Below are 26,764 nucleotides of genomic sequence, written 5' to 3'. Positions count from 1 at the left end.
CCTGCTCTGCTCCATGGGACCTAATTCCCCAGCAACCCTCAGTTTTAACTTCTCTTTAACTGAGCTACAGAGGAGGCATTTTCTTGCTTGAATACTGTCCATCTTGTCTCTTTCTAACATCTGTTCCTATTCTGTGACTCTTGAAGCCACATCTACAATTGTATTTAATGAATAAAGCCACAGGTTGATGACTGTGATTTTTTAACCTGGTGTAGTGAGATAATGCAAGAGGGAAACGACTGGCTTCGGAGGGCCCCGTGCTGCTCAAGGGTTCTGGTCACCTGCGGGCATGGACATCTGTGTGTTTAAAATGGCGTCTTACCCTGAGCTGTCCCCATTGTCCTTACCTTAGACACACGAGCTTCCTCTGTGACCGAGGGCCTGGCACATCGCCTCTCCTCCCTTTCCTCCTCTGTGTAACGAGGAGCATTAAGCTAAATGCCCCCTCAGAGAAGAAGGACGGAATTCCATTCCACGCCCGTAGCTCTCAGCTCGGTTACTCCTTTCTCTCTCTCTCTCTCTCTCTCTCTCTCTCTCTGTGTGTGTGTGTGTGTGTGTGTATGGATGTTACAATCCTTTTTCCATTAGAAACCGTGGCTCCACCATCTTTTCCTGCTTTAACCTGACATGATTCTATTCTTTTTTTTAATTTTTTTTATATTTTATTTATTTATTTGACAGAGATCACAAGTAGGCAGAGAGACAGACAGAGAGAGAGGAGGAGGCAGGCTCCCTGCTGAGCAGAGAGCCCGATGCGGGGCTCGATCCCAGGACCTTGGGCTTTAACCCACTGAGCCACCCAGGCGCCCCACGATTCTATTCTTTTAAAAACTTGAGAGCTCATAGTGTTACCTTACCGAAGAACCACCGATAATTGGCTGTTGCTTCTGCCAACAAAGGTTCTAATGCTATCACCCCCCACCCCCGCCACACACACACACCCCTGCAGGCCAGCGGGGGAGGCTCGTGCTTGTTTACCTCTTTGGACAGAAAGGAATGCCTGCTGTCCTTGAATGACCCTTCCATCTCTGTGTAGTGACAAGACCCTTCCTCCCTGATTCCCATGACAGCAAATTCAGCAGTTTACTGAGTGACTAGGTTTCACAAGATGGTCTTGTAGGAGCTGTGGAGAGTGCAGGAATGGAAAGATAAAGAACCTGTCTTCGGGGAGCTTACACCCTGCTGGCGGAAGGAAGACAAGCTCAGAAACAGCATTAGCCCCAAGCGCTGCAGAACGAACGTTGGAAGAGGTATAATTGTAACGGAATAGAGGGAGCGAGAGCTTGCTGAAATTTCGCAAGGCTAGATGAGCAGGGGTCAGGGGTGATCATCCGCTATACTCCTATTTCCTTTCGTGGCCGCTTGCTACCAATCAGTTCGGGACCAGGCCCTGCCGAGGCGCCGAACACACCAGACTGAACACACACCCCAGAGGCCTGTCTCGAGCGTGGCCTTCCAGCACGGTCCATGCCCCATGCTGCCTGTGATCTCCCTTGTCTGCCACTCCAGAATGAGGAAGAAGGCTTATCTCCCTTCTGTGCTGTTAAGTGCACTTGATTTTTTTTACTCTCCAAATAAATAAGTACAATAGCATAATCAGTTTACACAGCGAGATCACAGCTGAACTTACAAAGAAAACCACATCGCCCTCCCCTCCCTGCCACCGAGCTTTGCCAGCTTCAGCAATATTTGTGGACTCGGGCCTCACAGAGGGGTGAAACTGACAGGCTGGGAGTGTTCACCCCCAGAGCCTTTGAGAGGAATAGGCACACACTGCTCTCCTTTCTCTTAGAGCCCAGTAAATGAGTAAGGGCGAGTCAACATTGACAGATTCAATAGAGAGTTGTGCAAGCCGCCCCCAGAGTCCCCAGGGCAGGGGGGCGGTGCGCACAGGGCCTCCGTGTATGTGCCCCCCGTGTGATTACGTGGCCACCCCCGCACTCGCTGTGCTTGACTTTGGTCAGTACCCAAGGACGCTGCTCCCAGAGGGTCCTCTTTCCCCCGTTATTTGTGTTGCCTTCGGTGAGCCTGACCGTTCCTCCAGCTGCTCTAGAGCCATAAGGGACCCCAGACTGGAGCCTGGATTTCCTGTCCCTCGGTCAGTAGGTTAGTCCCCTGTCCTGCACGCCTCCCCAAATGCACACACCCCTCCCGCAGGCGCACAGGTCTCTGTGGAGTGTCACAAAGGACTGGGGACTCAGGACTCCGCATTCTTCTTAAAAAGGATACTGGACTCGTATAATTCCTCCCAGTTCATCCAAGAGGTTTTCCCCTGTTGTCTTCGGAGTGCACCAGCAGCCCTCATTTTTCAGAGAGGGCAATCACAGCCACCGCTGGGGACAGAGCCGGACCCCGACTTCGAGTGTTCGGATTCCAGGGTCATGCCTCCTCGCCTCCCGCTCTGCCCCGCGCACCCATCTGCCCAGCCGCGGATGCCAGCCCTGCTGGCTCTTTGGCCTGCAGATTCCACGGAAACTGTGTTGCCTGACTCCTGTTAGTCTGCCATGTTTTCATCTGGTTTTTAACTTACATCTATCTCTCCTCAACCGGGAGAGAGTCGACCAACCTCCTAAACCAGTCTCTGGAAGTTAAAGTGTCAGTGACTCCTTTGTTCCCATACATATGAGTGAATTGTCCCCACAATTCTGGAAGTAGGGTTTCCTTGTCTGTGTTTGTCCTCTGGGCCAGTACACCTTCTGCCCTCAGAACCAGCACCTCTGGAATGAGTACATAAGTGACCCCAGGCTTGGCTGAGCTCCCCCAGTGCACTGAGCTTGTGGGGACCCATGGAATTAGACCCAGGTAAGTCTCAGGGGGCTTGCCTGACGCCCCCCTCCTCAGGAGTCCTAGCGAAGCCAGGATTCAAGCCCACGCCTCCCTGACCCCAAAATTTGTGCCCCTGAGCTCTAGACTGGGGAGTCAGCAAGGCTCGCTGCACAGTTCCCCACCATGGTGGCCCTTGTCAGGCGTGCTGGCCCCGGACACGAGGGCCAGGAAGAAGGCGGCCTTCCTAGCAGCAGGGCCCAGACAAGGGTGGGTGTTAGGGTTTGGAGAAACCCCAGTCTCAGGAATAAAAAATAAGCTCAAAAAAAGGGAGGGAAAGGAGACTGTAAACTCTCAGAGAGGTGGGAAGGAGCTCGCTCTCGAGATCTGGAACATGTACATTTTGTTAGCTTTGCTGTTGCCTCACGTTCGAGGCAGTCTTTCAGCAGTGGGGTGCGCGTGTCTTGGACGGAACTGGGGTGCCGTGGATGAGCTTTGCAGCCAGCGGGAAAGAACCCCAGGGAAGTGAGTGGATGGTGTGAGCGGTCAGAGAAGGAAGATAGGCATGAGGAAATACCTCGAGAAAGCAAGCCGCCGCTGTTTGTGTCGCTTCCTGGCAAAGCCAACCACAGAGCCTGGGCCGCACCACTTCCTGCCTGTGATTTTCCTTAGTCCTGGGTGAGCGCGAGAGCTGTGCCTGCCAAAAGGACTCAGGTGGTGCGGCCAAGATGAGGACTGGCCCATGCAGCAAGGCCCGGCAGAGGCGCTCCCTCCTCTTCCCCTCTCTTCTGGCTTTCAGCGTTCACTAGCAAAAGAATTGGCTGCTTAACTTTCTTTAGCCTCTTTGCTCAGAGAACTTCCAAAAGATTTCTCACTTGACTTCACCTTTGGCCATTGGGAAGCCTCCCTCCTCTCCTTTTTCTCCAGAATATGCTGTGTTACTGGTCAGGGCTTGTCAGTTGGTTCCCCTCCTTGCCATCCTCTGAGCCAGGCCCAACCTGGATTGTTGTAGGAGACCTTTTGAATATGGAGACCTGAAACCCTTACCCAACACTCAACGCGGTGTATTTTACTTCTGTTATTCAAACAGATCTTTGGAATGGCACGGTTTGCATGAGGGCCGTGTCTTCTCCTGACAACTTTCTAAAAACCTGGTCTCACCAAGGTAGAGTTCATCAGAAGATAAGGCAAGTGGTGGCCAAGGAGCTTCGACTGAAAAAAATCAAGCCAACAAAACTGTATGTTCAAGTGCCAGGCTCTTAAGGACCAGAGCCAAAAGTGCTACCAGGAGGATCTCGTCAACTTGGGTGTAGTCCTGGTGTTCTTCTTGACCACTCTTGGTCAAGAGGAAATACTCAGTCCTCTAGAACTCTTCTCTCCAAAATCCAGTCCATAGGGTACATGAGTCTGACAGTACTAATCCATATGAAGATAGCATTTATTAAAATCTATAAAGAGCTAAGGATTGCGTACCTACTGGGTGTAGGACACTGTTCTGGAACACTACTGAAGGCTCACAGACATGCATAAGATACAGTTCTTGTTCTTAGAGAAATACAGGTTAATATGAACAGCTAATGCAAATACGCAATTGAACATGGTGTCAGGAATAATGTTAGCATAATAACGTTTTATAAAGTTTTCTGACATTTAAAGGAAGCCAGGATCTTTTTCTGTTTGAAAGGGAAAGTTTCATCAAGATGTTAACATTTGAGATTGACCCAGGAGGATAAGTTGGTTTGGATTGGCTGGAATGGAAGGAGAAGCTCGCATTTCCAGGGAGAGGGCACAGGGAGGCTACCTTCATGGAATCGTGAGTGGGTGGAGAAAACTTACGTGCTCCCGTTTGACTAGAAGCCAGCACATGGGGGAGGGCAATGCGAGGTACTCGCTGGAAAGTGGGCTGGGACAGCATTGCGGAAACGAGCTGTTCGGGCTACCCTGTGAAAAGGTGAACTTTTGCAGAGTGGCGATCCAGGGATGGCGGGGAGGGCTGGTCCGTAATTCAGCCAAGAGGAGGAAGCAGTGAGTCTGGAAAGGAGGGGGACTCAAGTGACCAACATGGCAGCGGTAGATTCTTTAGGCTTGAGGTGGTGTCGAACCAGGGGGGAAGGAGTCAACAGGGAACCCCATGAGCTCACATCTGGAAGGTTACGAAAACAGGCACCAAAACAAGATTTAACATCTGAAAGAGGACCCAGGGTGGGAGGTGTTGATGAGTTTGGAGCTGGGCCTGTTTTAAGTGTTAGATGTTGCTTGGCTCTCTGGGGGAAGATACGGAGTAAATAGTTGGAATTAGAGATCTAGAGCTTTATTAAAACGTCGTTTCAGTAATTCTTTACCCAGAGACAATGTCGTTGAAGCCATGAAAATAGGTGATATTACCAAAGTAAGTGTGAGGAGAGAGAGGAGGGCAAGGTAGAATTATTAGCTGCGGAGGAGCCAGAAGCAGCTGGGGACGGCAGTTCACACCGTAGAAGAGGGGCCCCGGCCGGTGCACTGAGGTGGATGGAAGCCAGGGAAGGAGAGAGAAGGCGTCCACAGAACAGAGGCCGTTCTCCAGGGTAGAGGTTCCTGAAAGCGCCAAGAAAGATTCTTGTGTGCTTGTGGGTTTGGGAAACAGCACTGTCTAGGCAACAGAGGAATGAAGAAAAAAGAAAAGGTTCGGAGTGATCCAGCCAACCACCATTGTATGGAATTTTTCTTGGGAATTTTTATAGCCCTCCGTTAAGAGGTGTGTATATCTCTTGAGCACCATCACTAGCCAGCCGAGGATTAGCGAACCATGCCCATGGGGGCCTCACCATAGCTCTTTGCCTCTGGCCAGACATTTCTTTGATGGGAGTTGACAATGTTGGGAGAAACTCGAGATCTGCTGACCCTGTTTTGCTCTGTCTCCTCAGAGTCTGTCATAGGGAACTGCATGGATAGAAGTTCTCCAGGACAAGCAATGGAGCTACCGGATCACAATGGACTTGGGTACCCAACTCACCCCTCTGTCAGCGAGCACCACAGGCCCCGGACCCTCCAGAGACACCACACGATCCAGAACAGCGATGATGCTTATGTATGTCGGCCCCCTGCTGCTTCTCAGAAGTAGGACCCTACCAGTCCCGACCTTGACAACAGAACTTGGGAATGTGGGGTCACATTTGCCCTTCCATTTTGCTCAACCAGAGGCCAGCACCTCTGGAAACGGTGCAAGCTTGGCTTTGAATGAGCCTCACAGACCAGTTGAGTCTGTGCTCCCAACTTTAGCGTGAGGAATCGAGTAATTCCTCTCTGTTCCTTCCAGGCAGAGTTCTTGAACTTGTCCCCACACTGTCCAAGCTCCAGCTTAAGCAGATGAACCCCTAGGCTCTTGGTTAGTTTCTTGACAGCTCCACTGAACTTACTCAGATACAGGGAGCTAATCCGGCTCAGGAAGACTTTGCTTCCCTAGGGCAGCACGGTCTAATACAGTAGCACACATGTGGCCATCAAATACATGTGTATTTAAAATGAAATAAAATTTAGAAATTGAGTTCCTCAGTCACACTAGTCACACACTTCCATGCTTAGTGGCCGCTTGGGACTGGTGGCCACATGCTGGACAGGGCGGGTGTGGAGCGCTGTCCTAAGACCAAGCCCTTGGGGTGCTGGGGATGGGTCAGCACCTGGTTTGGGCAGGCTGTATCGCTGCCACGGGCTGTGGCCACCAGCTGAGGTTTGCCGTGCCCTCCCCCACCCACGCCCACCCCACAGGGGAAGGTGAGGCAGCTTCCCTCACTGTCACCCCTGCAGCCTTCCCATTTGGAAGGCACCGTGGAGGGAGTCTAGGTGGTGCAACCTGGGAGGTGGGCCCCGAGGCTGCCCTTTGTGCTCCATTTGAGGGAACCGCTAGCTCTGAGGGTCACCCGGGAGTGGCACATGCTCTGGTATCCTAACTTCTTTTCCTAATTGTTTTCTGCAGGTGCAGCTAGATAACTTGCCGGGAATGAGTCTCGTGGCTGGGAAAGCGCTCAGTTCTGCCCGGATGTCAGATGCGGTTCTCAGTCAGTCCTCGCTCATGGGAAGCCAGCAGTTTCAGGATGGGGACAATGAGGGTAAGGGGCCTTCTGCGTGAGGCACCCCTCCCCCCTCCTCGCTGGTGACTCTTCTCCTCTTCTGTGTAAAGGGTTCACGGGAAGATGGGAAGCCTCAGCTTCCTCCCAGGGTCTGAACCCAAAGCCCTTCATGCTTTTCTCCGTCAAGAATGAGCACACAAAGGAGTGTATTTTGTAGTTGAGTGCAGGGGTATCACATCTGTCTTTGTAATGCTGCGAATCAGATACTGCTTCAGTAACTATTTTTCTAGTTCTGATTAGAAGGCATTGTGTTGTAAAGGATGGTCTCCCTCCCCTTGGCACCAGTAACGGGAGCCTATCCCTAGGGATACAAAGCATAGGCTTTTTGGAATGGACAAGTCTGCAAGAAATCCTGACTTTGCCCTTTACAGGCTTCACAGACAAGGCACTTGACCTTTCTGAGCCCCCAGGGTCCTCCCTTGTAAAGTGGCAGGGACCATAGAGCCTAGGTCCTAGCTGGTGGGCGAGCGTTAATCGGCTCAGTGAGGATAAAGTGTGTAGAACATCGCTTGGAGCTGGCTAGCAGGGAAACGGCCAGGTCCCTTCGAGAGGTAAATCTCGAAGGGACCTGGCAGGTCTGCAGAACTGCAGGACCAGTTCAGTCTGCTTCCACACTGCAGTGGTTGTTAGCGGGTATGGGAGTTAGTAAAAGAACGGGGTGAAGTGGAACCCTCGGAGAGTCTGGGAAGAATCCTGGCCCAGCCCGCAGCTACTGAGCACGCGGAGGGCCTGCTGTGAGCTAGAAATCAGGTCCGGGGGGTCTGGTTCCAGGGGGCTCCAATTTCTCGTCCTCCTCTATCCCCCTTGCCCACCTCCCACCCCAAACCCCCCCAGCTGCAAATCTCACATGTTCTTTCTGGTGTTGCAGAATGCAGGGAGAATCTAATGGGTCATGAACACCCAGACCTGACTGACGGCAGCCAGCATCTGAACTCCTCTTGCTACCCATCCACGTGCATTACAGACGTCCTGCTCAGCTACAAGCACCCGGAGGTCTCCTTCAGCATGGAACAGGCAGGCGTGTAACAGGAAACGGAGAGTGAGTATCGCCTCCCAGGGCCCAACCCAGCCTCGGGCCCAGTGCCAGCTCCTGGTCTTTCCAGGGCTTCCTTCTGTGTCTGGAGCCTGTGAACTTGATGGTGCCACGCCCCCCACCCCCTTGATCTTCGCTTCTTCCTGTTCCGTCAGACGAAGCTGTGCGGTTGTTCTGGGGAGTGGGTAGGGCACATAAGGAGTGCATGCTGGCCGCAGTCCCTTGGTTTAATTACAGGGCGAAAACGTGTTGTGGGTGTCATAGAAACCTAGAATCAGTAAGTGAGCTAGGGCTTCAGAGGACAGGGGACCTCTGGCCACGGTAACAAGGAGAAGATGGTCCTTGACCTCAGTCCCCAAGTAGGAAACCCCGCAAGAAAACGCATCTGGCCATAGTTTCCAAGGCCGTGCAGCAAGTGGAAGGCCATTCCAGACGGGGGAACTAGGCGAGCAGAGGCCAGTGGTAGGAAACAGGTACACTAACCGGCTTGGCTCGTGTCACACCTAAACACACAGTAGGTAGCATGGCTTCTGTCTTTGAAAACTCTAACAGAAGCCCATGAGTGAAAGGCTGTCTGGCAAACCCACCCTCGGGCCTCAGTGCGGCAACCCTGTCAAATTCCTGAGGTCAGGGGGTCCAGTTGCACGCTGGGAACGTTTTCGCGTGAACGTCTGAGCCTCTGGCTGTACCCTGAACCTCCCCCGTGTCTGCTCCGTTGCAGGTGTGTGTACAGCTCGGGGATGGGAAGGTCGACTTTACACCGACAGTATCTAGCAGCATTGCGCCAAATTGCCATTGTGTTTCTGTCCACCCAGAATGTCGTGGCTCCTTTCCTCACACTGGTTCATCAGTGTGCGATTCTTTTGGGTTCTGAGGGGGTTTTGCCATGTTTGCTTGTATGACCAAGTCACCAAGGAAATAAACAGGATATCCGTGTTTGCCACCTTTTGTGAAAGTGTATTTGGTATATTTGAGTTGGTGGTTTGGTTTGGTTTTGGTTTGATCTTTTTTTTTTTTTTTCTTTTTTTTGGTATGTGTTCTTCTGGAGGTGATTGTTTCTCTTTTCTTTATTTCTCCCTCTCTTTTTCTTTCCTTTCCTTTTTCTTTTTCTTTTCTTTCTTTCTTTTTTTTTTTTTCCCTTTCTTTCCTTTGTTGAGACAGAGGAACAAAGCAGTTAAAACTACAGAGGCCAGGAGACCCAGAGCCACGCCCCTCCCCCGCCTCCCCCCAACCCCAGCAGCCTCCATTCCTTCCCATTGCTGATCCACAGAGGCAAATACTAACCCATAACAACTCTGGAACCTTAATGGTTAGGGAAAGGGAGAGAAGAAGGGGTGACAACCCCTGGCGCTTGGAAACCAGAAAGAGAGCAAAAAACAAAACGAACCCCCAAGCCTGGGAGCTGGGAAGGTCTTTTCCACTGGGATCCCATGAAAAATGTGTCTGGCCTGGCCAAAGTCGCATCAGACTATTAGCATGGAGGCCGCGGGTGGCCTGGCCTTGGGCAGTCACCAGTCAGAATGTCTCAGTGGGAGCCTAATCTTCGGTGTGTAACTCAGCTCCCCTCTGACAACCTGGAAGGTTGGTTGCCTTTATCATCCTGCTGGCCCTACCCACAGACTGAACACCCAGTGGCACACGATGCTTGTCACCTGTCATTCTCATTTCATCATGTGCTATATCCATGGGGTGATTCTTCAGACACACACACACACACACACACACACGCACGCACACGCTTTTCCCTGTCAGCCTCTTTGACACAGGCAAGAAGAACAGGAGGTTGTCTTGGGCCCTGCCTCCCTCCTAACCTTCTCCTCCTCCCCGGGCATCCTCAGCCCCTATTTTAATTCTTGATCATGTAGGGATTGTTTTGAGTAAATGTTGATATTATTGTTATTATTATTGTTGTTATTATTATTAATAAATAAAAACAAAAGGAATTTTTGTTTAAAAGAGAAATGTTTAACCAGATTCTGTTCTATTTGAATTGTGACTTGCACCTTTTGTTCCAAGTTTTTTATGTAGACGTTGTACTCGTGAGCAGCTCTTAACCTGTGCCCGTGACAGGTGTAGTGGTTCCCTTCCCCCGCCCCGGGGAAGCAGTGCACACGCAACACAACCGTTAGCCGCTCTCTTTGTGTTTCTTCACTGTTAGAAACCAAAGTCTTCTCTGCCGGCTGGGGGCTGACAGCATCTGGCCCCTCTCCTTCCGATCTTCAAGGCAAGAAGGAGATGCTCAATATTCTGACTCTTGATCCTTTTTCCTGGGAAAGCAGAGTGAATGGTCCCCAGTCTGCTCCTAGTCTTTCCTCCTGAATTTGCACAGAAGAAAGCGGGTGTCCAGCATGGGTCCTGGTGTTGCCAACAGGATTCCCATGCAGCTTGTCCTTCTCACGGATACTGGCAGCTCAGCTCCTGGACCCAAGATCCCGCGAGTGGATTTCTGCCATTTGAGAGCCTTTCTTGGGATCTGCCCTGCGTTTCCATGCTCCCCAATCTCCCCTCCCACTTGGTGAGGCCTCCAATTCCACACCAGAAGAGGCGACCCAGAAGGCCCGAACAGCTACCGTGTGACTTCTCTGGGCTTGTTCCAGCTCCCAGCCCCCCACCCCCAGCCCCGCTGCCCCCTCGCTCCCACGCTCAGCCTGTTCTGTTTACGTGGTACTGTGCTGATGGAAGAACAGGCTGCCCTCGGCCAGCGACCACCCGGGTGGGAGCCAGCGAGGCGAGAAACCGTGCCATCTTGCGAACTACACTTGTAAAAGATCATTGCTTTGTATCGTAGTAACCGATATGCGCCGTATATGTTGAATGTATAGGAATATAATTTCCTATTTCTGCTCTTTGAAAATGTCAGAAGTATTTTTTTCTTTCTCATTTATGTTGAACTAAAAATGGATTAAAAAGATCTCCAGACCCAAACTGTGGCATGAAGACCTTTTAGTCTTTTTTTTTTTTTCCCTCCTGGTGGGCAACTATCAAACTTACAACTTAATATCTTGGTTGAACAGTAGGGGGTTGGGAAAATAAAAACCTGATTTTAATCTTACGTTGATCTATTATTTGCCTTGTGGTTCAGAGTCTAGCTGGGAGAAGCATCCAGGTGTCTGGAGGCTGGCGGCCGAAGAGGTCCACCCAGCATAAGGTGCAGCTTTGAGCAATCCATTATCTCACCCCTCCTTGTCAAGGAGCATTCTCTAGAAGCCTGAACTCGGCCCACACCGTGTCCCCAGTCACCCAGCTTGGACTCTGCCCTCTTCGAAGGGAGCCTTGGAGTGTGCTGAGTCGGAGGGAAGACCGATTCCTTGAGAGGAGTGGAAGGAGGTCCTCAAAGACCTGGGGCCTTGATGAGGTGACCCCAGTCAGCCCAGTGACGGGACTGCCATATCAGAACAGAAAGGGGACTCTTCCTATAACTTTCCTCTTGTTTTACACCCGGACTGCACAGAGGGCGGGGTGGAGTTGCCTACACTGTCCCAGGCCTGGCCGAGAGCGGGCTGGCTGAGGTGCTCCTCTGAAGAAAGAGGACTAACGCTGGAAATACTGCCTGGGTTTGTAGAAAGAGTAGGAAGAGGGAACTTTCAAAAGCTTCGGCACCCGTCGTGAGCTAGAGGGTCACCCTGGGACCGTGTAGAACAGAAAGGGCCTTCTAAGAAGGGGTCTCCTAGAAATCGTCTGAGTGTGTACTCACCCGGGGAAGGCTTGACTGAGCGTCTCTAGAAGCGCGCGGCGACACACCCCGGCGCCTTCCACATCCCGTAACCACCTCTGCAGCGGCAGCAGCCCCATGAAATCCGCTGGGGCACTTCTGGGCCAGAGGCAGGATGAGCTTCAAGAAGAAGGAGGGTATGGCCAGAGATCTTAGCTCTAGAAGGTAGAAGCCATGCCCACCGATCCTTCCTGCCCCTTCCTTGTGACTTTGTGTCCCTCACCTCACCCCAACCGTGGAGGCCCACATTCAGAGGCCGGTGTGCCCGCCGAGGCAGCAGACCAGCTGTGGCTGGCCACAGAGGAGTTGTCTGCTCTTGGTCTCCTGAGTGGGTGGGCAGGAGAGAATCGAGTTGGGCAGGTTACAGGGCCCTGCCCTGGGGCCTCTTGGGGCTCTGTCACCAGGACCTGCGACGAAATTGCCAAAAGGGAAATACAGGGGTGGGAGCCCCTCCCTCCCCTCCCTCCCCTGCTCCATGTGAACCATCCCAACCCCAGGTCTCCCAGCCTGATCGGCCGCACACCATCTCCGTTCAAATGTTCAGAGCGGGGTCTGTGGTACAAGGCCAAGGGCTCAACAGTTAGTCACTGCTGGGTCTCCTCCCAAGACCAGCTCCTTCAGATGCCCCTTCACTGGCCTGGTGACCCTTCCTTTCACGTGCCGTGCCATTCATCGCGCAAATATTTGTTGAGTGTCTGTTATGTGCCAAGCCTAGCAGGGGACAGAGTCCTCGCAAGTGCAGACTGACCAGTATGACATGGGGATGGGAATTGTGAAATGAGCCGCTAATCATTCTGAGCAAAATCCACCCCTGCGGTCAGCGAGCAGCCCTCCAGCATGTTTGGGCGGGAGTGGGCGGGGTCGGGGGGTGCACAGGGCCAAGCCCTTGGTGATCCTCTTCGGAAACAGTCGCTCTGGAGCGCCCCAAGATCAAGGAAAGAGGGTGTTGGGACTAAGGGCCCATACTGGTGGCCCTCTGCTAAGCAGACAGTGCAACCCACGGCCCCTCAAGGCCTCTCTCGGGCTGCCCCCCAGGGCTGATTCTGACATGCACAAAGCTTTCCTTCCCCCCCAAAATCCTAGTAATGAGGGGCTTGGGCTGGTTTGAGGCAAACATCTTATAACAAAACGGAGTAGACAGACACACTAGTGAGCAGGTGCGGTGAAAAAGAAAAACTTGTTGCTTGTAAGGATGCTAGCAACTGCACTCCTTAGCCCGGCGTGCGGAAGTCCCTGAGCTGGGAAACCAACAAGCCCCCAATCAAACCAGCAGGGCTAGGGGCATCGGAGGCCCCACTGCTGGTGGCCAGCCAGGCCTCCTGACTCCTGTTCCCAATGGCACGAAGTACTAATGCCTGGAGGTCATGGGCAGCTCTTGGTAGCTCTGAGAGGCTGTCTTCTCATACTGCCAGATAACAGCGAGCATATCTGGCTGCCGGGCCTTCCAGGGATGATCGTGGAAATGCTTTGGCTACTGAGGAGATACACAAATGTTGGAATTAAGTTTAGCCATAATATTTCAGGAATAAACCAAAGTATAAAAATGGCAGGTGGCTTGGAGTCCAACCAGAAAGCTTCTGAGATCCCCTGTGTGCTGACTGGGGTGAGCTCTACCCCCCCAAAAGAAAGGAGCATCTCTTGGCCTGACACAGCCATGAGCTGCCCCAGGAGGGGACCAGCCTTCCCTCCACCCCCACTGCCCCGCTGCAGCTCTTTAAACCACAGGCAGAAAGCTGGGCCGGCCAACTGGCAGCCCAGGCAGCTTGTTCAGGGAGACTGGCTCCCTCTCTGTGGGGCCCCATGGGCCTCTGCGGCTGGGCTGGTCCAGGAACAGAGGTCCCGAATGCCAGCATCTGCAAGTCAGGGCCACACAGAGAAAATGCAACTCCTTGCCACGTCTGCTTCCAGAAGCCTAGGTCTTAGCTCTGGTCTCACAGCGCAAGTGTGTTCAGTGGGAGCGAAGGGAGAGAATGCCAGAAATTTGGGGACACACAGAAGAGTTACTGAGTGCCAGCTACCTTCCGGTTTGGCCACAGATACCCAAATGTAGTGCTTAAAACAACACACATTTATGACCTCAGGACAGTTCTAGAGGTCAAAAGTCCCAAGCGGTCATACTTGGTCATTCGAAGCTGAAGTCCTGCTGTCAGTAGAGGTCATCAGCTGACCCTTTCTTCCGGAGACAGCAGGGGGTCACCTGCATCTACCTCGTCCTGCTTCTGGAGGCCGCTCACACCCCCTGGCTTACAGCCCCCTGTAGCTCTGACCTGAGCTGCTGCCCCTCATCTCCTCCCACCGTGTCTCCGACCCCTGTCGCGTATGTTTCAAGACCCTTGCGCTGCCATCGGGCCCCCTGGATAACGCAGGAAAACCACCCACCTTCAGGTCCTTCTAATCACACCTGCAGAGTCCCTTTTGCCAAGTGACAGTCTCAGGTTCTGGGGAGGAGGACCTGAACATCTTTGGGGGGAAGGGGCATTCGTCTGCCTGTCATATACAACACCCCTGCCGTGACTCTAGGCATGGGGAGTTCCATCCTTGTCTTCATTCAGCAGATAAGAGACCGAGGAGGGCAGAGGTTCTCTGACTCGCCCAGGGCCCCACTGCTAACGAGAGACAGAGCTGGGATTCCAACCTAAGGCTGTCCTGCTCCAAGCCCTCTTATCTGCGGTGAAGGACAAGGAGACCCACTACAGTGGCAGAAGCCCAGGGCCCAGCAGCTCTGGGACTTGGCTGACAAAGGGAGTTTCCTGGGTAGGCAGTGAAGGGCACGTTTCTGTCCTGGGTCTACAGCCAGAGACAGGGGTGCAAAGTTCAGCCCTGCCTCTCCTTTGTTGAGAGACCAGAGACCTGAGGCAAATTCAGTCCACTCCCCCCAGTTTCCTCATCTGTAAGACGGCAGGGAGGGGCGAGGCCGGAGTAGTTGGTCGCACAGAGCCTCTTGGCTTGGGCCCCCACAGCTTCCGTGACTCAGAGCCCATCAGTGAGCTGGGCTTGGAGGTGCTGAGCCTTCCAAGAGACACCCCTTTGGCAGAGTGGCTTACAAACACCATCAAGCAAGGGAGCACACGGCGCTTTGTCTTTATTTACAGGACTCCCCGGGTCCTCCAACAGCCCCCACCATTTTGGTCTCCACTTTACTGATAGGAAATGGAGGCTCAGAGAGATGACCTAACTGGTCCCTGATCCTCCTCCAGGATTTCACAAGTGGGAGGCAAAATGCAGTGAGTAACCAGGTCTCCTGCGGCTCTCCTTAGGCAGAGGTCCTTAGGCCTGCCCCGGAGAACTGCTGAAGTCCGGTCTCCACTATAGGGTGCACACCCACATGTGAACAGCAACAGTGCCAAGATGTAGGGATTCACTTAAGTGACTGCCCTTTGTTCTGACATGAGGCCGTTTTGTGATGTTAAAAAAAAAAAAAAACTTTTCTTTTTTGAAGTGCTGGTCGTGGTAGAGATGGGTGGGGCTGGGGGGTGGGTAACATTTTTACATGACAAAATCAAAAGCAGGCACTCCATGTTGGTCTCCTAGAATTGGTTTGGAAATGTCCAAAGTCCCCGAAATCTCAGGCTGGGGGCCACAAAGCCCTCTCTGCTCTGCCCAGGCCACTCCTTGGCACCACGGGTCCCCTCCAGGTGAGGGTAAGGCTTTGGGAGGTCTGGGAGAGCCTGGAGAGAGATAGGCTGACCTTTTGGGACAATAGAGGCCGCAGGGTGTTGGGGCGGGGAGAGGGTCTGCTGCCCATGGAGGGAAGGACAGGGTGGGAGCTGAGTCATCTCCCTGGAATGCAAGGGGACAGTGCGGGGGGGGGGGGTGGTGGACATCTCCTGGGGGAGGAGTCCCAACCACCCCTGGCCAGCTGGCGTCTCTTGCTTCCATTCCCAGCTGCACTGGCACAGCCAACAATGGCGGACACACATCCCCCCGGGAGAAGGGATGGGTGCAGATGACCCCGACCCTGAGGGCCTGCAAGCCTGCTCCCACCCCCTCTGGCCCCCACCTGAACCCTTGATCCCTGGCCCTGCAGCCCCCGCAGCTTCCTGTTTGCCCACTCTATTTGTCCGGCCCCGGGGACAGAGCTGATCCTTGAACTCTAAGTTCCACATCGTCAGGACCAGTGAGCAGCAGCAAGGCCTGGGCTGGGCTTATCAGCCTCCCAGCCCAGCCCCTGCCTGGAGACATAAATAGGCTGGGAGAGAGGGCAGCTCAGAGATCGAGGGAATCCTCGGAGGTGAGTGTGGCTGCCTGCTCCCCCGCCTCCTACTCTGGGCATCCAATCTGGGGTCCTGGCCCCAGACTCTGCCCCATGCGGGGGCTCTGGGTACTGAGACTCTCTCCCACCCTATGCCCTGGTAAGATGGGTGGGAGAACCCTGGGCTTTTGACACTAGAGTTCTGCCCCACTCAGCCGGGACCCTCTTCTCCTCCAGGTCACCCACATCCCTTCAGGATGAAAGCGGTGGTGCTGACCTTGGCCGTGCTCTTCCTCACAGGTAGGTGCCCCCCAACCTAGGAAGCCAACCATGGTGGTGGTGGGGTGGGGGGCTTCTCCCTAAGCCTCTGTGGGCCACCCTCCTGGACACAGGAACAGAGTTTCTCACTCATCCCCTTGCCTCTGCCTCGAAGCCTCTAAGCCAGCCCGGTCCAGAGCTGGCCTGATCTGGGTCTCCCCTCTCACCCCAGGGAGCCAGGCTCGGCATTTCTGGCAGCAAGATGAACCCCAGTCACCTTGGGATCGAGTGAAGGATTTAGCTACCGTGTATGTGGACGCAGTCAAAGACGGCGGCAGAGACTATGTGGCCCAGTTTGAAGCCTCCGCCTTGGGAAAACAGCTGAAGTACGGACCCAACCCGGGGCCGGGAGGGGCTGGGGGACAGGGTCAGGGGTAGCTGGTCCCGCAAGGCAGAGAGGTCGGTGGTAAGATGTATCCAGACTGGCCGAATCCCCACCTGCTATTTCCTGGGCCCCATAGATCGCAGAATAAGGTCCATAGCAACCTAGCAAGGGGCAGGTCTGTGCTGCCCGGTCAGCACTCACAGCCCCATCATCTGCTGGAGGGCAACAAGCCCCTTCCCATTCTTAACTCCCTCCTCTGCTCCTGGCCAGCAACAGGGAAGGCCGTCTCCAGAGAGGGCGAGTGACTCCAAGTATAGAGACGAGGTCCTTAAGGCCCAGCTTTGGGGACAGACAAGACGGGGCACCCAACCCAGCTCCGTCTCTGCTAGCTCCTCGGTCCATGAGGACCGTGGCACCAGCTGGCCTGGGGGAGGTGGGGTGTAGGGAAAGCCAGGCCAGGCTCAGTCCCCCGGGGTTGATGCCCACCGGGGACAGGTGCTGCTCGGGCCTCCCCGCAGCCAGGCCGGGGCGCCAGGCTGACCCGGGTGCCAGGGAGGGCACCCCTGAGCCCCTCTCTCTCCCCTCCCCAACTCCTCAGCCTGAAACTCCTGGACAACTGGGACAGCTTGAGCGGCACGGTGGCCAAGCTGCGCGAACAGATCGGTCCGGTCACCCAGGAGTTCTGGGATAACCTGGAAAAGGAGACGGAGGCGCTGCGGCAGGAGATGAGCAAGGACCTGGAGGAGGTGAAGCAGAAGGTGCAGCCCTACCTGGACGAGTTCCAGAAAAAGTGGCACGAGGAGGTGGAGCTGTACCGCCAGAAGGTGGCGCCGCTGGGCACGGAGCTGCGCGAAGGCGCGCGCCAAAAGCTGCAGGAGCTGCAGGAGAAGCTGACCCCCCTGGGCGAGGAGCTGCGGGACCGCGCGCGCACCCACGTGGACGCGCTGCGCGCGCACCTGGCCCCCTACAGCGACCAGCTTCGTGAGCGCCTGGCCACCCGGCTGCAGGCGCTCAAGGAGGGCGGCAGCGCCAGCCTGGCCGAGTACCACGCCAAGGCCAGCGAGCACCTGAGCGCCCTCAGCGAGAAAGCCAAGCCCGCGCTCGAGGACCTCCGCCAGGGCTTGCTGCCCGTGCTGGAGAGCTTCAAGGTCAGCCTGCTGGCTGCCGTCGATGAGGCCGCCAAGAAGCTGAACACCCAGTGATGCGCCCCGGACCCGAGGAACCCCTCCCGGGGCTCCCCTTTTGGCGCATCGGGTTCTTAGAATAAACTTCCAAAGTGGGACACCTGTGTTGGGCTGCGTGTGTTTTAAATCTTCACTTACGATTTTTAAACAATAAAATATGCTACGAGAACTGTAAATTCTTTTTTTGGGAGGATGGGAGCAGGTGCGGGCCATGGGAGGAAGGGGGTGGGGGCACGGCCTTTGGGCCGGAGTGTGCGGGGAGGGCAGGAAATTCCCTGCCGATTTTGCAGCCCATCAGTTGGAACCTGGGCCCCCTCAGGACCTTCATTTAAGGTTGCAGATCTGTGAGGGCCTGGCTGTTAGGAGGGAAGTAATGCACCAGAGCCCCCTTCCCAAGGATGGCCAAACAGCAAGGAGTAAGAGAGGACCAGGCCAGGTGACAGACAATCCAATGCTAAGTGCCCAGCAAGAGCCTCAGATAAGGACTGCAGCCCTTCTGAGGACGGCAAGAAACAGGGCTCCCTCCACGCCGCCAGCCCCCGACCCCACTGTGTGTGTCCACCCTAACCCCCCGCCCCAGGCCAGGCCAGGACTCTCTGGCAGCCCTCCCACTCATCGCCAGTTGGGGTGGGCCTCCAGGAGCTGCTGGGGCGGGAAGGATGGGGCAGGCTCACATGAAGAGCTTGGCCTTTGCTCCTTCCTCCTTTAGTAATTTAAAAAATGAAGAAACAGATGCTTCCTTTCCTTTTTTCACAAGGGTTACATGGCACTCCTCACAGTCCTGCCCTTTCCAGAAATGGCTGATGTTTCTTCCTGCACAGCTGTGTCAGTCAGCCATCCCCCCCCCCCAACCCCACCCCACCATGGGGCTCCAAGCCTGGTCAGAACAATAATCCCCACCTCTTACAGGGAATCAGCCTCTTGTACTTCCAAGATGCATTCATATCCACCATCCCACTGTGTTCTTCCCCAAATCCTGGGCGGACAGCCACCACATCCACGGCTCGGATGAGAAAGCTGAAGCTCAAGTCCCTCGCCAAGCAAGGCCAAAGAGCAGGATGGGCGGGGTTGCCCTTTCCAGACCCATCCAAGGTCTTTTTTTTTTTTTTTTTTTTTTTAAAGCGTGTGGCCAGGCACTCAAATTCACACGGCTGTGCACACAGGCATTCACGTTCCCAAGCATGCACCCCTGTCCACAGCCAGCCACTCTCCACACTCAGGCCACGCGCCCCTCTGTGTGTGCACATGGCCTCGCAGATCAGAGACCTGGGCAGAGCACTGATGGAGCTTTCCCTCCCAGCCCCCCACAAGGCCTTTGACCCCCTGCCCCTCCTCCATCTCCGGTGTGTCTCAGCAACTCTTGGATCAAGGAGTGGGCTTTGTCGTTCCTAACCATCCAGAGCTACAATGGGTGTCAAGGCAAGATCTGGGGGAGAACCCTTTCCAGGTGTGGGAATTGGGATCCCTGGCCCAGCTGGGCCAGAAGAAAAGCCCAGGTGGATTTCCCAAGAGAGAGCGGATGTCTCCAAGTGGGCCTGGATGAATCGATGCCACCAAGATATGTCAAGGAGCCCTCTGGCACCCAGCATCCGAGTAACTAAGTTTTCTCTGTGTCAGCTGAGCTGGGCTTGAGGTCTGGCTCTGTCATTTGCGGACTCCATGACATTGGGCCAGGGCCTTCACCTTTCTGAGCCTCAGTTTTATCAGAAGAAGAGCGAGGGCCTGCTGAAGTAGTCTGTGATTGTGAGACTCCCTGAGGTGAACATCTGTTGGGTGGTGGGGACACATGAGAAACAGCCTCTGTTGGGTAACTTTGAGTTCCTTCTTAGCTTCTGGAACACTGGATTCCCTCACTCCGATTCTGGTCTCTGGGGGAATTCAGCTTAGCCGATAGCCACAACAATGACCAGGTGTTGTGCACAGTCTTATTTCATTCATTCATTCATTCATTTATTCATTCATTCAAGAAATCTGCAACAGGGGCGCCTGGGTGGCTCAGTGGGTTAAGCCTCTGCCTTCACCTTGGGTCATGATCTCAGGGTCCTGGGATCGAGTCCCACATCGGGCTCTCTGCTCAGCAGGGACCCTGCCTCCCCCTCCCCCTCTGCCTGCCTCTGTGCCTACTTGTGATCTCTCTCTGTGTGTCAAACAAATAAATAAAATCTTAAAAAAGATTTTTGCCTCCACTTTACTGATGAGAAACTGAGGCTGATGTAAAATGATGACGCCAAGACCAGAGTCTAGTCTTCTCTTCCTCCAAACACTCCCCATTAGCCTCCTCCTCTCAAGTCTGGCTGAGCGGGCCAGGGGCATGTGTCCCACAGGTCAGCTCAGGCAACCTACCTGAGTCGGACTCAGCCCCGTGCCCCCGCTCAGAAGAGCCCACCCCAAACACACAGGGCGCGCATGGGACGTCCCACTCATGGCAGCTTCTCATCCAGCTTTATTGGGAGGACAACAAGCGTGGGGCTGGGCCAGGTCTGGGCTGGGGTGGGAGGTGAGAATGCTGTCACTCTCAGGTGACCTTCGGGCCTGTCCAAGGAGCTGGCAAGGAGGATGGGCTGGAAGACTCGGGGTGTCGAGGTCTCAAGCGGTTTCCAAGACTGGAGTTGGCTGGACCTCAGAAGCTGAATCCCAGAACCCAGAGAACTTGCCCTTCAACGTGCTCCAGTAGTCTTTCAGGGAAGTGAAACTGTCCGTCATCCAGCCCCTGGGGTTAAATCAGTGAAGAGAAGCAATGGAGGCAGGCATGGGAGCTCATCTGGAGGCTGTGGGGCCCCCACCGTATCAACACTGCCTCTCCCCCGACCCTCTCAACCTCACCGAGCAGCACCCCTGAGACTTCAGGCAGGGACCCTTTCACTCGTCACTCCAGGCAGAAGAGATGCTGAACGGCGCAATGGGACCCTAGCCCAAGTCCAGCCTGTTTCTCCGGGTTGGGGCAGACCTTGGTGCCACCCCCAGGTCTGAGGCAAGTTGGACAGGAGCCATCGAGTGGGAGATGCATAAGACCCCAGCTCTTGGTCTGTTCTAAGCAAATGATGCCTACCAGGGTTGCACGACCTGGTGGCTCTGAGTGGGGTGGGGCAGAGGGACGCAGTCTCTCATTCGGAAAATCATCAGAGCGTAAATTAGCTGTGTGATCGGGGGCAGGTCATGGATCTCTCTGAGCCTCTCTGAATCTCATCTGCAAAACGGCAAATATAATACCCACTCTGCAGCTTCTAAGAATCTGAAAGCCTCAGCAATGGAAATGCTGGCTGCCTGGGGGTGGGCGGTGAGGGGAGATGGCGGGGAAGGGAGCTGAGAGAGGGGAGGACTAGAGGCAGGGCAGGATGGGAGGGGAAGGAGGGACTTCTGCTCACACTGGGCCCCAGGGCTTGGCACAAGGCAGAAACACACACACACACACACACACACACAGCCGAAATCGGGTTGGAGAGAAGCTCCCAGGCCAAGCTCCACTAGTAAAGACATGGCAGCAAGAGCTGATGCAGTCTTCCTCAGAGCCCTGCAGGGTCCATAAAGGAGCAAGGAGGGCCCTCGGATAGGAGGAGCAGCCGGGAGGAGAAAGGAAGGAGGCGGTCGAGGCTCTCCCATCTCTCCCCCTCCCAAGGAAGCCCTGGGAAGGACCCCGTCTCACTGAGTGGAACACGGAGGCTCAGAGTCGTGCAGGTGCTGGGGGGATGAGGGAGAGCCACAGCCCCACTGCCAGGGCCCTCCTGAGTCCGGGGCAGGAGCTGGTACTGAGCACAGACACTCGGGGGCGTACCTGGCCCGCTGGGCCACCTGGGACTCCTGCACGCTGGTCAGTGTGTCCTGGGCGGTCTTGGTGGCGTGCTGCACATATCCCTGCATAAGGCCCAGCAGAGAAGGGTCCTCTGCCTCCAGAGCTCCTGCTGGGACAGCTGGGTTGAGTGGGATGGATCGGCCTCTGGGGAGCCCTTCGCTTCTGCCCAGCCACCCACCAGGGCCTGGGATCCTCAAGCCATCACCAAGGGTCCCCCAGCCCTAGCCCAGTCCCCACGAAGCTGCTTACGGGCAGAGGCCAGGAGCACCAGGAGGGCAGCGACGAGGAGGACCCGGGGCTGCATGGCGTCTCTGTTCCTGCAGGGAAGCGTCTTGTGAGGAGTACCTTAACCCCCGCCACCCCTCTCCTCTAGGGAAGTGCTGTGGCCCCAACAGTATATCCTGAGCTGTGTCAAGCCAAGAGGAGAAGGGCCTGCTGCCAGCTAATGTGGGAGCTGAAGGGCCTTCAGACACCAGGGCCTGCAGGGCCAGGCTGAGGGGGGAGCGTGGGCCCCGAGGGAGAGAGCAGAAAACCCATCAGACCAGGAGTCGGGACACCTGGGTTCTGGCCTGGTTCCTGCCACTAACAGGCTAGGTGGCTTGGGGGGATGCCTGCCCGCACCACCCCCCCACCCCGTCCAGGTCTCAGTTTTCCCGTCTGGGGTAGGATGGGGCTCTAAGGCTCCTTGCGGCCCTAACCATGCACAATGAGGGCAGAGCGTGCGCATCTGGAGCCAGTTCCAGTCTCAGCTGTGCCACCACACCCGATGCAGCTATGGGCAAGGGCCCTGTCTTCCGTGGGCCTCGGTTTCCCCCAGCGTGCCCCTGGTGGTGGGAGCTGCTCCCCCAGCCCTGCGGCTTCCTTGGCCCCAGCAAGCTTTTCTCTAGACTGTGCTAGCTGGTGCGGGCAGGGACGCTACTGTGCCCCCTCCATCCCGCTCTCCTCTCTCCCTCCCCCTCCCCCTCCTCCCCAGGGGGCATTACCTGGAGCAGCTCCCTCCTGGGATGAGCTGAATAGACAGACAAGAGGGCTCTGGCCTGTTTTATATGGTCTCCTGGACAGGGGGCACGGAGGGCTCAGGGAACTGGGCAAAGGTCACCTGCTGATCAGTCTAGACCAGGGCCTGAGGCAGGGTGCCCAGATGCAGCCAGGCCTGCTGGGAGAGTTGGGAAATCTCTGGGTCCTCTGCTACCCTGTGGCCCAAAAGGGCTCAGGCCCTGTGGAGACCCCATTTTTTCAAGCAGCCTGACTCCCCAGGGAGAGGCTGGTGATAGAGCACCAGCCAGGGGCCTCTGGGCCCATCTCAGCCCTTCACAGGAGGCTTGTAGATCCCTCCCCACCCCCCACCCCCTCACCCTGCAAACTGAGAAGGCTCAGGAACAACTCAGTATTGGGGGGGGGTGTCTAGAGTGAAGTCACAGAAGACCTACGGGCAGAGGCTTCTGCAGGGAGGGCCACGCAGTGGAGTTTACGCAGCCCCCTTCCCAGCACCTGCGCCTCTGCCCTTCCGTCCCAGGTGCTGCTCACCCAGGACCCTCCCTGAGCTGAGCCCAGGACAGGGGGTGGTGGGAGAACAGCAAAGGCTGCTCTGAGCCCAAGGCCTTTGTCCCACCCTCCCTCCCCTCCTCCTCCCCCTGCCCTCTGGACCCACTGATAACATTCCCCTGGGCAGCAGCTGCGGCTCAAGGCTAAGCCCCCCCCCCCCCCGCGGACTGTGCCGGCCGGGATCAATTTCCAGCACTGAGCACCTCGCACTTGGGCCTTGGTTTCCTTAGCTTTGAAACGGCAGCCCTCATGGACCCCTGGCTGGGCGGGGAGCTGGAAGGAAGCAAGGTGGTGGTGTGGCCAGTCTGGTAGGGAGAGGGTGCAGAGGAGCTCTGCAGGTGCTGTCCCAGAGAGGCCACGGGCCTTGCTTGGGGTAAGGTATCCCTGGGCCCACACTGGGAGCCGTAGCCTGGACAGCAGGATCGGGAAGGCTGAGACTTTGGAGACAAGAAATCCTTGGTTTGAACAATGCCTTTGACACCAACTCATATGGCCCAGGGCCAGAGACCTAACATCTCAGAGCCTCAGTTTTCCTCCCTTGAAAAAGGGAATAGAATGTAGTGACAAGAAGGGCCATCTGTACCCCAATGTTTATAGCAGCAATGGCCACAGTTGCCAAACTGAGGAAAGAACCAAGATGCCCTTCAACGGATGAATGGATAAGGAAGATGTGGTCCATATACACGATGGAGTATTATGCCTCCATCAGAAAGGATGAATACCCAACTTTTGTAGCAACATGGACGGGACTGGAAGAGATTATGCTCAGTGAAATAAGTCAAGCAGAGAGAGTCAATTATCATATGGTTTCACTTATGTGTGGAGCATAAGAAATAATAAAGAGGACATGGGGAGATGGAGAGGAGAAAGGAGTTGAGGGAAATTGGAAGGGGAGGTGAACCATGAGAGACTATGGACTCTGAAAAACAACCTGAGGGTTTGGAAGGGAAAGGGGGTGGGAAGTTGGGTCATCCTGGTGGTGGGTATTTTGGAGGGCACGTATTGCATGGAGCACTGAGTGTGGTGCATAAACAATGAATTCTAGTACACTGAAAAGTAATTAAAATAATTTAAAAAATTTTTAAAATGCCAATATAGAGCTATAGTGTAAAGTAAATGAGATATATATATACAAAGCAACTGGTTCATGGAGGGGGCCTGATAAATCTCTCTTCCTCCCAAATACCTTGTCCATCCCCAGACAGCACACTCTGAAGGCAGGAGGAGCCCCCAGTGTAGAAACAGGGCTTTGGGCAGGCAGACACCCTCTCAGGAAGAAGCAACTAACCCAACAATACAAAATCAAAGGCCGGAGAAAGTAGCCTGGTTCCCCCCTCAGAAATCTTTATTAGTGCCTGAGACTTGAAGTTTCTCCATTAGAAATTCATTCCTTTGACTTAGATCCTGTATTCTGTTAAAATGCAAATAGATTCCTGTGAAGTAGCTATTAATAAACCTATTTTGTAAGTAAGAAACCCAAGGTTCACGGGGCTGAGATGTACCCAAGTACACAGAGCCCATCACGGGTAGAGCTGGAAAACAGAACACAGGGCTTCAATGACCTATACTGGTACTAAACAGCTTGGAGAGATGAGACCCTCAGGGGTTTACTAGTCACTCAGACCTCCTCCTGAGCAGATTTTGCCAATGGGGTGGGGGAGGAAAGGAAGCTGATTTGGTCACTGAAAGAACTGAGCACTGGAGAGGGTGGAGAGCAATTGTGCCCTTGTCACTCTTCTGTTCTGGCCTGTTCCTCTGCGGCAGAGGTGAAGGCCACAGTGGGAATCCAGATCCCGGCTGGGCTGGAGTACAAAGTCCTCAGCCCCTGGGCGTGCTACAATGGACCCTCCAACTCCCATTGCCTGCGTGTGTGGAGGGTCTGGAGGAACCTGTCCTCTCTCTGCTATGTAGTAATGCACTCCCTGACGCCAGGGAGGTCAGAAGATGGGGCAGAGAGACCCAGCAGGCAGGTGCTGGGCTAGGTTGAGAACCCAGGTGTGCAGACCCATGCAGCAGGTGTGTTGGCATGCCAAGAGTCCTGGGCCATTTTCTTGTTCAAAGGGCTTGGCGCGTTTGAGTGCCTGGACCCCTCTGGGGGGTCTCAGTAGGGGCCATCTCCGTAGGGGCCCTCCCAGTGGCCAGCCTACGTGGCCTGGCCCTCCCTATTCTCTCCCTCCCTCCCATGCTGGCTCCCCTGGAATGAGGTGACTTCTCTGGGCCTGGCCCAAGACTGGCCCTAAGAAGTAAGTGGCAGCCATGGGTGTTAAAGGGCGGGGGGGGAGGCTTGGCCACCTGGGACCAGAAATGGTCCTCTGGGGTTGTGCAGACTCTCTGAGCGTCCTTGTGTCTGAGCGAGGCTTAGCACACAAGCCTCTGTGACCCATGCCCCTGCCCACGGGCTGAACTGGGAGCGCCGCTTCGGCCCTGCCAGCCAGTATCTGTGCTCAAAGAGAACTAGAACCCAGCCGGAGGCAGGGAGCCTTCCTTCCATCCGTAGCTCCAACACGCAGGGCCTGGGCACTCCTCCGCGCCCCCCCCCCCCCCCGCTCCCAGCACAAATCCATTCACAACCTGATACAAAACACGCCCACTGACACTGGGAGAGAAATGCATTCATTAACGGCACCCACCCACGACACGTCAGGACACAGCACCCCCTCCTCAAGGATGGGACTGCTCACATCGGCCCGCACCCGTCCGCACCCATCCCTCAGCGGCGCGCCCCAGCTTTGTGGCCACCCACAGCGGAAGTCGTGACACACTTAGGTGACTCTGTCCATGTCCTGGTAGACGCTCTCAGACATGCTCAGATAGGTACAGACACTCCCGGTGCGTGTCCACCCCGGCAAGTAAGACAGAGCCTGTCACATGCCGGTGACACTCGCTGCTCAGATCCGAAGTCCAGGAGGTCAAACTGCAGCTGAGGTGTCCTTGGTGACTCATCGCTCTTTTCTTCTCCGGGCCCAGGGGAAGGGATGGGGGCATGGAGCACGCATGGACCTTTGTGCCCACCCCTGGCCGGACTGTGCCCGACGAGGGAGCAGGAGCAGGAATGATAGGGCCGTGTTGCAGGGAGGGAAGGCTTTCGGGGTGAAACCTGGCTTGTGATTGTTGAGCACCTACTGTGTGTTGGGCAGCGTTCCGAGCAGGACACGCGTTCTCACTGTATCCTTGCAACCAGCAGGCAGGGACTATTCTATGCCCGGTGGAGGCGGCTGAGGCTCAGGGAGATGTGCCCTGTCCCCACCAAGGGAGTCTGACTCCAGAATCTGAGCCTGACACAGCTGCTGGGAGAAGGGAAGAGCTGCTTCGGGGAGAGGGGCACTCCCTGGTACTAGAGGCGAGCGTGAGTGGAGGGGGGGGGATGCACGGTGTGGGCAGCAGAAGGCCTTCTAGCTGCCTTTAATCCCATGAGACATCAAGCCCATGAAGCATGGAGGCCTGATAAGTCAGGGTGAACGCAGCTGTGGTCTACAGGAGTCCAGCTTCCTGCCGGTCCCTGCACTCCCGCAAGGGAGCCGATGGTGCCCAAGATGGGAGTCATCTGGTGGTCAGTGCAGGTGGCAAGGTCCAGCAGAGCTACCCACACTAACCAGGCTGCAGTGTCTTCTTGGTGGATGGCTTCCTGTAATTGTGTGTGCGACCTCATTTGTAGAGAACGTTGGAAGTCCTGTAGAAGACCTCCTGCCCTTTAGTCCCATCCCACAGGCGAAGTCCCCTAAGAGGCTCAGGTCTTGTGATTCAGCATAGACTGACTGCTCCTGCCCAGGGAGCAGGGCTGGGCTGGGGGCAGGAA

At 55.2% G+C, this 26,764-nt stretch overlaps 3 protein-coding genes across 8 annotated transcripts in view; 2 read left to right on the top strand and 1 right to left on the bottom strand.

Moving 5' to 3' along the window:
• Window positions 1-8,845, top strand: part of SIK3 (SIK family kinase 3) — a 246,769-nt gene extending 237,924 nt beyond the window's left edge. For all 6 annotated transcript variants that reach the window (XM_044257900.1, XM_044257898.1, XM_044257903.1 and 3 more), the window contains 4 exons: window positions 5,667-5,830; window positions 6,716-6,848; window positions 7,738-7,908; window positions 8,624-8,845. In XM_044257900.1, coding sequence (XP_044113835.1) covers window positions 5,667-5,830; window positions 6,716-6,848; window positions 7,738-7,895 — 455 coding nt within the window. In that variant the 3' untranslated portion in view covers window positions 7,896-7,908; window positions 8,624-8,845. The remainder of the gene's footprint in view (window positions 1-5,666; window positions 5,831-6,715; window positions 6,849-7,737; window positions 7,909-8,623) is intronic.
• A 6,852-nt stretch (window positions 8,846-15,697) lies between these two features.
• Window positions 15,698-17,802, top strand: APOA1 (apolipoprotein A1). Its single transcript, XM_044260625.1, has 4 exons — window positions 15,698-15,845; window positions 16,044-16,106; window positions 16,297-16,450; window positions 17,048-17,802. Exons 2-4 carry the CDS (start codon window positions 16,064-16,066, stop codon window positions 17,649-17,651), a joined length of 801 nt encoding a protein of 266 aa, XP_044116560.1. The 5' UTR covers window positions 15,698-15,845; window positions 16,044-16,063; the 3' UTR covers window positions 17,652-17,802.
• A 2,256-nt stretch (window positions 17,803-20,058) lies between these two features.
• APOC3 (apolipoprotein C3) lies at window positions 20,059-22,464 on the bottom strand. The gene is made up of 4 exons (XM_044260624.1): window positions 22,407-22,464; window positions 21,673-21,740; window positions 21,406-21,529; window positions 20,059-20,343 (listed from the first exon to the last, which is right to left on the bottom strand). Exons 2-4 carry the CDS (start codon window positions 21,725-21,727, stop codon window positions 20,220-20,222), a joined length of 303 nt encoding a protein of 100 aa, XP_044116559.1. The 5' UTR covers window positions 21,728-21,740; window positions 22,407-22,464; the 3' UTR covers window positions 20,059-20,219.
• Between the last annotated feature and the right edge of the window lie 4,300 nt (window positions 22,465-26,764).

This window comes from Neovison vison, chromosome 7 (genome assembly GCF_020171115.1).
Source record: "Neovison vison isolate M4711 chromosome 7, ASM_NN_V1, whole genome shotgun sequence".
NCBI classification, from domain to species: domain Eukaryota; kingdom Metazoa; phylum Chordata; class Mammalia; order Carnivora; family Mustelidae; genus Neogale; species Neogale vison.
The sequence above is the reverse complement of the archived record's forward strand: the minus strand, read 5'-3'. Positions and strand labels throughout refer to the sequence as shown.

Bases quoted from the DNA above. Each gene is read 5' to 3' on its own strand.
- APOA1 (XM_044260625.1), top strand. From the start codon at position 16,064: ATGAAAGCGGTGGTGCTGACCTTGGCCGTGCTCTTCCTCACAG. The intron at 16,107-16,296 runs GTAGGTGCCCCC...CTCTCACCCCAG, and splicing joins GGCCGTGCTCTTCCTCACAG to GGAGCCAGGCTCGGCATTTC. The intron at 16,451-17,047 runs GTACGGACCCAA...CCAACTCCTCAG, and splicing joins GCCTTGGGAAAACAGCTGAA to CCTGAAACTCCTGGACAACT.
- APOC3 (XM_044260624.1), bottom strand. From the start codon at position 21,727: ATGCAGCCCCGGGTCCTCCTCGTCGCTGCCCTCCTGGTGCTCCTGGCC. The intron at 21,530-21,672 runs GTAAGCAGCTTC...CTGTCCCAGCAG, and splicing joins GGTGCTCCTGGCCTCTGCCC to GAGCTCTGGAGGCAGAGGAC. The intron at 20,344-21,405 runs GTACGCCCCCGA...ATTTAACCCCAG, and splicing joins CAGGTGGCCCAGCGGGCCAG to GGGCTGGATGACGGACAGTT.